General features: G+C 38.2%; 1 protein-coding gene across 1 annotated transcript; it reads right to left on the bottom strand.

Moving 5' to 3' along the window:
- Window positions 1-1393: 1393 nt before the first annotated feature.
- On the bottom strand, window positions 1394-8269 carry LOC100262898 (probable WRKY transcription factor 32). The gene is made up of 5 exons (XM_010650447.3): window positions 7879-8269; window positions 6626-7323; window positions 6385-6507; window positions 6137-6295; window positions 1394-2040 (listed from the first exon to the last, which is right to left on the bottom strand). Exons 1-5 carry the CDS (start codon window positions 8014-8016, stop codon window positions 1683-1685), a joined length of 1476 nt encoding a protein of 491 aa, XP_010648749.1. The 5' UTR covers window positions 8017-8269; the 3' UTR covers window positions 1394-1682.
- Window positions 8270-8386: the final 117 nt, after the last annotated feature.

The raw sequence follows: 8386 nt of genomic DNA, 5'->3' as shown, positions 1-8386 counted from the left end.
GGCCGACCTACTGCACGTGTCTACTTACTGACATATGAGTCTCCCACTATATATGGTGTCCGAGCAGATTGCTGACTGGGATCAATAACTTTACCATTGTCTCTCTTGGGGACGCCATGTTGCTAATAAGTAATAACTACCAAGCCAGTCATCGTGATGGTTCAGTTCTGATCAGAAGTGGAGGACCCTTCATCTTATGGGGAAAGCTTGGATTCACAAGATGAAGGCGGTACCATCTACTTATCACTAGAAAATCAGTTACTTGACCACACAAGGGCAGATCATTATCCTTGGGGACCAGCTCTTAGAGCGACGATGCCACTAGATATAATCGCACAAGGCCCCATCGTACAATAGGAAGATGTAACTGGAACTAAGCAAGATCATGCCAAATGGCAATTACCAGGCGGCTCCTACTAGAACCTAGACGAGCGAGAGACGCGTGTGGCTCAGCTGCTGGTTGGCATAAACCTATTTGGAGATGGTAGTGAACGACGTGTTCCTAGATGTGAACCTGATCATTGAGGAAAGTAGAGCTAGGTCATTCTTGTTACCACTGACTACGAGCTAGGTCATCCTAGTTACCACTGACTACTTCGCCAAATGGGTGGACTAACGACTTCACCAAATGGGTGGACACAAAAACATACGCTAATATCTAAGACTCAGGTGTGAAGAAATTCATGGAAGAATATAGCATACAAGTTAGGAATTCTATTACCCACATCTTCCCTCAAAATAACAATAATGTGACTTAGTACAGTGTTTCAACTAGGCCTAGCAATAGGAAGGCCCATGACGTCTATCCAATTTGTTGTGTACGGTGACTGGCTGCGCTCCATGGAACTTTGTAAAAAAGTCACGTCTAAGAGGCCATCTAGCTTTGTCGGCCTTGGTAGGCCTACCCCTAAAGGTAGAGTAATAAGTGCATGTGTTAACCTATCCCACCATTAGGAGTTTGTCCACTGGCATCTGACTGGAGTAGCCTTGATCAACCAATAACGACAAGGCACCAGGGCCCAAGTGTTGCATGAGGAGAGCCAAGTTTCTGACCAATGATCGTCACAAGCTTCACAGAAAACAGGAGTGTGGTCAAGGTCAACAAACAAATTTATTGCCTCCCTCACACACTGGCCTGTCTAGGACCACCTTGTACAAACCACTTCAAGGACCGTCATTGAGGGAGTTTTGGAAGCAACTGCTGTGGTCAACTTGGAGCTACATTGATTTTTCTGTGGTCAATGATAGGTCAAACCATGTTCACAAGTACTTGCATTTGTCGTGTTGAACAAGGTTTTGACTGGTGCTCTCAGGATGGATCCATCACACAGCAACTGGCTTCTTTCTCCATCTCCGATGCCCGAGGAGAAGAAAGCCTGATGCTCCCAGAAGCTAGGGAAAAACAGAGATGTCTAATAACAAAGCCAGAATTTAACAAAATATCTGAAGGCTATAAAAACAAACGGGAAAAATAACGAATAAGGAAAAAGAAAAAGAAAAGAGATGTGAGAATGTAGGATAGTTGGGATATACAGGACTTTTCTCAGCAAGGGAAAAAAGAACAAAATATGGCCAAAATTTCATCTAACATTAATACTTTGAGATAACACTACTTAAACTTCAGTGAAGAGAGGCTCAAGAAGGTAAAATCTTTTGCATCAACAGCCACCCTGCTCTCTTTCTCAACAAGGCTTGATTTCAATTCCAATACTCAAAAGAGTTCGAGCTGACTCCAATGCCTTCTCACCTCCAAGTTCCAAAGCCTTCTGACATGTTAAATCATGTTCCATGTCAGCTGACTGCTGGTTTGAAGATCTTTGATTTGCCAAAGTTTCTGTTTTCTTGCATTGGTTGTTGTTCATAGCAGCAGCAGCCGCAATAAGAAAAGCAGCAGTTCGTGGACTATGCCGCTTCTTAGGTACCGGCCTGTCATGGTCATGTTTCCCCTCATATGTTACTATGATGGTTGTTTTGTCATCTGTATCCCTCTCCACATGCTTCCGGACCGGGCAACCAGCAGATGTGCACCTGTAATAGCTCCTAACAATTTACCCAAGGGGTAGATCAGATAGGTGAGGAAACTATATGCTTTCAATTCAAGGGATTCGAAGGACATGCCAGAAATTCAAGTTATAATTGCTAAGGATACCTTGGAATAAGAAAAGGAAGGGAAGAATACAAGTCAGAGGTGTTTTGATTTCTTCCAGAATCTTAGAATGAATAAGTAACCAAACATCTGAACAATATCACTGCTCCAAGGAAATCCTTGGAGGTGTTTACATTTTGTGGCCAAGACAAATTATAGTGTCAGTCCTAGTGACAGAAGATGCAAAAATATACATGATGGGGAATCTGTTGATAAATATTAAACCTTAAATAGTTATAAGGTTCTAATTTCACTTTCCTTTCTCTCCATCTTCCTAGCAAACAAACTGAGCGCAAAGGAGAAGAGAAGAGAGAAAAGTAGAATGGTAAAGAAAGCTAAAAATACACAAGCTCATAGATAACTGAGGATGAAATGGAAGTAACCAATTTTGTTACCCCCAACCCACAGAAAAATAAAATAAAATAAAATAGAGCTACTTACAAGAAAAGCATCACCTAACATTCAGTCCCTGACCTAAAGTTACCAAATCACCACAATATCTCAAGTTGAATAGCACATGCAACCATGAATATGCCATAGGGATGTAATGGCCTTAACTATAAGTTGGAGAATTGTAGGAGTTTTTACGGTTTCTTTTCTAGGAGATTTTTTTAACTTAGTGAATTGTATCTAGATTTGTGTTTTTTGAACTAGTATATGCTTATCTATCTTTTTTATAAACTTTTTATAGAGGATTGTGTACTTTTGGGAATAAAAAGAAATCGTATATGAAACTATGCAAGTGCCATGCATGCTAAAACAATTCCAATGACCATACTGCTTGAATAGTTGAATTACCTTTTCTAATATATTTCATGCAACAGTAAAATATTATTCTAGCACAACTATGAGTGGGAAGGTTTCCAGGGTTGGATTGAAGCAAGACCCAAGGTGCAAGTGGGTTGAAAATGATTAAGATCAGTGAGGAATTTTGCCCCTTTCTTTTGTATCAGAAACAAACTAATTCATTGAGTTGAATTTCGTAAGTACAAACAAGGATAAGAAATCCTTCCAAGATTTCTGAAAACTGACATCAGGAAAAGTATGCCTATGCCACTCCTATGGAAAAGAAAAAACAAGCTACACATCTTTCAAGGGAAAACAAAACAAAGTGCAACCCAAAACCAGGCAGTAGCAGGGAGATATAACTGCACACTGAGGCTTGATTTGATTCAAGTTGAAGCCAATACTATTAGAAGAAAATACCAAAGAGAATGTGGTCAAGATGATGATAACAGATGTAATGATTTAACAAAGAATGTGACCCTGGACACAGCTGAAGACCTAAAAGGATGCTTTAGCTGAATCCAAGGAGAATCAAAGCTTTGTTGAGTTGTCTTATGATAAGAGCAGCACTCTGAGCATCCTTGAGACGGTTAGCCTCGTGAAGAACTAACAATCATCAGGACTCAAATTCAAGAACAAACATACAAGGCCTGCTGCCCTATTATTTGTGGAGAACCCACAATCTACATCTTTTAACAATTTGGTCAACACAATGAACACTAATTTAATTAGACATTCCACACCATGTGTAGTGGAAACTAGTCAAGTACACTAGTACATTACCTAACTTTGAATACTTTTCATGTTTTTGAAATTCTTTTAGAATATTATATAAGAAAATCATTCATTTTTACACATTAGTTTTTGTCTGATGGTAGCAGATTTTTTTAAAGAAAAAGAAATGCAGTACAATATAACGGTCGGCCAATTTATAAAGGAAATTATTTTCCCTTCCAGCTATGTGGTGTCTTTTCACAAGATTAGGCTTCACCAACCAGTATATCTCTCTCAAGTAGAGATTATGATTTAGGAATTGAGGACTATAACTAGGAGAAAATTCCACCACACAATCACTTACTTGGGCCTGCCCCTCAGTGCTCCCTTTAAGGCTAAAGCTGTTTGGGATGTAGTGGAGGAGAGGTTCTTCAAAAGATTGGCTCTTTGGAAAAGGCAATATGTCTCAAAAAGTGTACTTTGTGCAACTTACCGATTTACTTCATATCCTTTTTTATTATTCCTAAATCGGTGGCTATGGGGAGGAGGGGCTCTTGAGAAGAAAACACATCTAGTGAATTGGTCAACAACCTACAAAGATAAAAAGAAGGGGGATCTTGGCATTAAGGATTTGCCCACTCTAAATAAGGCACTTGTGAGTAAATGGTGTTGAAGATTCACCTTGGAAAGGGATATGGTTTGGAGAAAGCTTATAGTTGGAAAGTTTGGAGAAGAACGAGGTTAGTGCTCTTAGGTAGGGAGATAAGGTTATGATGTTAGCTTGTGGAAGTTGATTAGAAAAGGGTAGGGAAATTTTAAAGACAAAACAAGATTTGAGGAGGACAATGAGAGAAGAATCAACTTCTGGCTTGATGTGTGGTATAATAATATACCATTAAAGGATTCTTTTCCATCACTTTTCACCATTGTGACTTTCAAGGAAGCATGGGTGGAATATGTTCAGGAGGTTGAAGACAAGATGGTCACGTGGAACTCATGATTCTCAAGAAATTTTCATGATTGGAAGATGGATGTTGTTGAGGAATTTTTTTTGAAACTATATGAGTTGGGAAGAAATAGAGGAGAGGAAGATAAAATGGTTTGGAAGTTTAGCAAAAAGTGGGGTATTCTCAGTGAAGTCCTTCTGCTCTTCATTGAAAGCAAAGGGTGAAGTGCCTTTCCCCTTAAAATTAGTATGGGGCTCTTGGGCTCCTACCAAAGTAAGTATTTTAACTCGGGAAAGGATTCTAACCATGGACCAACTTAAAAGGAGGGGATGGGTTTTGGTGAGTTATTGTTGTATGTGCAAAAAATTTAGAAGAATTAGTAGATCATCTTCCTCATCCATTGTGGGAAAGCTATAGAGTTATGATATTTTTCTCCTCTTTTTTTGGCATCTCGTTGGTTATCCCATTTATGGTGAAGGGCTTGTTATTGGATTGGCATGAGAACTTTGTGGGCAAGAAGATAAAGAAGGTTTGGAGAACAACTCCTCTTTGCCTTTTTTGGACAATTTGGAATGAAAGAAACTAATGAACCTTGAAGGGGAGCAATGTGCCATCCAATCTTTGAAGGACTCTCTCATTGCTAATCTGTACATGTGATCTCATGGGTATCTTCTAGTTGACAGTCAAATGGGTCCATATTCTTTGTTAGATTTTATAGAATGGTTGTGCTCCAAGTCCTAAAGTAGCATTTTAACTACTGTAGCTTTGTTAGATTTCATATATATATTCTTATTTGCCTATCAAAAATAAAATAAAATAAAATAAACCAAATACAGTAGCTAGTCAAACAGATAAAGAAAGCATGAAAAAATCCATCATGAACGCCTCAAAAATGCTCTTTCCAGATGTGAGCCTCATAAATCCATACAACATGAGTTGGAGGACTCGAGTCTTTTATATTTAAAGATTATTTTTTGATAAAATATAAAATATCTATTAAAGGGAGAAAAAAACTATGAAGGAGGCCAACGGGCCTCCTCACACAATTGAACAGAAAAGATTACGAGAAACTAAAATCACAATCACTCTATGAGGGTTAAAACCTCAAACCCCAAATAATTAGAGATCTATATTCCAAACAAATTTATCTAAAGGGAAATATGTTGTATTGTTTAGTAAGAAAAATATTTAAAAGCACCAAAGAGGCAAAATCTAGTATAATAAGGGATTGACTAAAGTAATAGATGCGCTCTCAAGAAAGGAAAAATGCACTAGAGCTGGTCAATCTAGAAATCCTATATAGATTAAACTTTTGATTCAATATGTTAAAGTAAGCCCACTATCCACCAATACCATTCTTGCAACTAATAAGTGGCCAATCTCATTGGCGTAATAAAAACATTTTTTCTTCTCAATGCTTAATATCAGCTAAATGGCATTTATAAATAAAAGTTTAATCAGTCTATAAGTATTGATTTATAGGAAACACCACAATTGATCTGCTTAGTGATTGAAATAAATTAAATATTAAATAAAATTTCACCTGGGATGAGGATTCCCTTTCACCATTTTTTGGCCATACTTGCGCCACCTGTAGCCATCACTTGAGATCCCCACATCACCAGCAGCATGGACAACAATTTTAGGCTCCTTAATAGTTTTAAAGAGGGGAGCTGAACATGCTAAACCTCCTTCTTTCATCCTACTTGTTCACAAAAAACATATAAATTAGGAGGTTGAAAAGAGAACCTGAGACAGTTTCAGGAGAATAATTTTTTTTGAAGAACATGCCTTTGTTTAGGTTTTTGTTCATCCCCACATTCCCCAACTTCTTTTTTGACAATCTCATTTGAACTACATGAACTTCTCTGTTTCCGTCTTGATGGAAGCACCAGTGGTTCTTGGGGTTTCATCCTGATTACACCAGGATTGTAAAAATAACATCACTATGATTAATAATAATTTAAACAGCAGCAGCAGAATAATGTACAAGAAACAATTCAAGAGAGACATATTCTTAAAATGAAGTTACCTTCGTTTTCGCTCTACCACATCACCAATTTCCTCCTCAGCTTTAATACCTGTATTGCTATCAGAATTGCTGGAGTTCTGTCGCTCCAATTCAGGCATTGCTACTGATGCTTTTCCAGGTTCACTCTTATAATTGGATAGATCTGAATTTCCGAGCTTTTGTGCTGTAGGATATACAGTATCACTCCCTTCAACAGGACTAACAGCTGCAGACTTCCTTAGCTGAGTGCATCTAATCTTTGGAGGTGGATCATGGTTATGAAAACCCTTATAAATAACTCCAGTTACAAAACCAGACTGGTGACATTGTTGAACCTTCTTCTTCGCATCACAATCAGAATATGTGCATCTGTAATAGCTTCTAGAACTTTCAGTGCTCTTCACTTGTTTCTGACCATACTTCCTCCAGTTATACCCATCATTGGGGATGTTCATAACAACAGTATCAGCAAGCTGGGTTTTATGATCAGAAAAGTCTTTCTGGTCCGCTCTTTGTTTGATGGAGGCATTATCTTGGGGTAATGCTAATGGGTTTTCTACACCTGGTGTTGAATTTGGCATGGATATCTCAGATTTTGGAACAGATGACGATTCAGTAGAAGAATGCATACACACAGGTTGATCCATCTGAACCGGAGCTTGAGCAGCTTTAGCTGTCACACTTGCCAAAACTTCTTGATGGGACATCCCAAATTGTCCCTACAGACAACAATAATGGTTGTAGAACAGAAGTCACAAAATTGAAAGCAGAAACGACTTCTCAACATATTCAAGAAATTAAAGAAAATTGCATGAAACTATACATGGATTAAATTAAGAAATCATTCAAAAATTCAATCAAATACATTAAACCAACATAAAATTCTAAACCTTCCACTCACTCCCTCAACTTTAGAAATCCCCACTTAAGATCTAAACTGAATCACTTACTGACCACCCAAAACACAAACAAAGAACTCAAACCCACAAAACAAATCCGAAGAGAGCGTTCTAATCACCCATATGGAGACCCAATTTCTAGAAACCTGTAATACCACAACCCAATACAGGCACCATATCCACTGCAATAATTTTTCTACCCTCCAGAACCATAAATTCAAATAGAAGACAATCATCAACCATCAAAAGTTAAAATAGAGATTTAAAATGCGATAAAACCCACAAAACAGAGAATGAAAACAAGACAGCAACACAAGAATCCATTCGGAACGGAAATGATTTGAGAAATAAGGAAAAAAAAAAAAAAAGTAGAACCTGAAACCCAACATTTTGAATGGTGGGGAACTCAGAGTGAGTAACGCCGTTGAAGAGGTCAGAGAAGGAAGGGCAATCGTGATCATAGTGGGAGGGGTGAGGCACTGGGGCTAGGGTTTGAGAGCGGTGGTCGGCCATGGAAGAGAGTGGAGTTTTAGAGGGATGAAAAAAGAGGATTAGAGAGAGAGAGAAGACGAAGAGGAGTTGAAGAAGGGTGGAAAGGAGTATATTGCATGGAGTTGGTGGGAGGAGGAAGAAAGGCTAACTCTACTTTGTTGACTCACATTGACCAGGTGCTCTTTGGTTTTTGATTCCGAGAGACACAGAGAGAGATGGACTCTTTTGTCTCCAGTATCGACTATACGTCTGTACCTTATTTATTACACTTCACATTTATTCTGGAACTTCTCCTCTTGCTTTTTATTATTATATTCTTGTATTTTTTTAAATAATAATAAAAATAACATTCCTGCTACGGTGACAAAGTATACTTTTCCTGCAATTTTGA

Source organism: Vitis vinifera, chromosome 4 (assembly GCF_030704535.1).
Source record: "Vitis vinifera cultivar Pinot Noir 40024 chromosome 4, ASM3070453v1".
Classification (NCBI taxonomy): domain Eukaryota; kingdom Viridiplantae; phylum Streptophyta; class Magnoliopsida; order Vitales; family Vitaceae; genus Vitis; species Vitis vinifera.
Note: the sequence above shows the minus strand (reverse complement) of the source record. Positions and strands in the feature narration are given on the sequence as shown.

Bases quoted from the DNA above. Each gene is read 5' to 3' on its own strand.
- LOC100262898 (XM_010650447.3), bottom strand. From the start codon at position 8,016: ATGGCCGACCACCGCTCTCAAACCCTAGCCCCAGTGCCTCACCCCTCC. The intron at 6,508-6,625 runs GTAACTTCATTT...TGGTGTAATCAG, and splicing joins GTGGTAGAGCGAAAACGAAG to GATGAAACCCCAAGAACCAC. The intron at 6,296-6,384 runs GCATGTTCTTCA...GTGAACAAGTAG, and splicing joins GAACAAAAACCTAAACAAAG to GATGAAAGAAGGAGGTTTAG.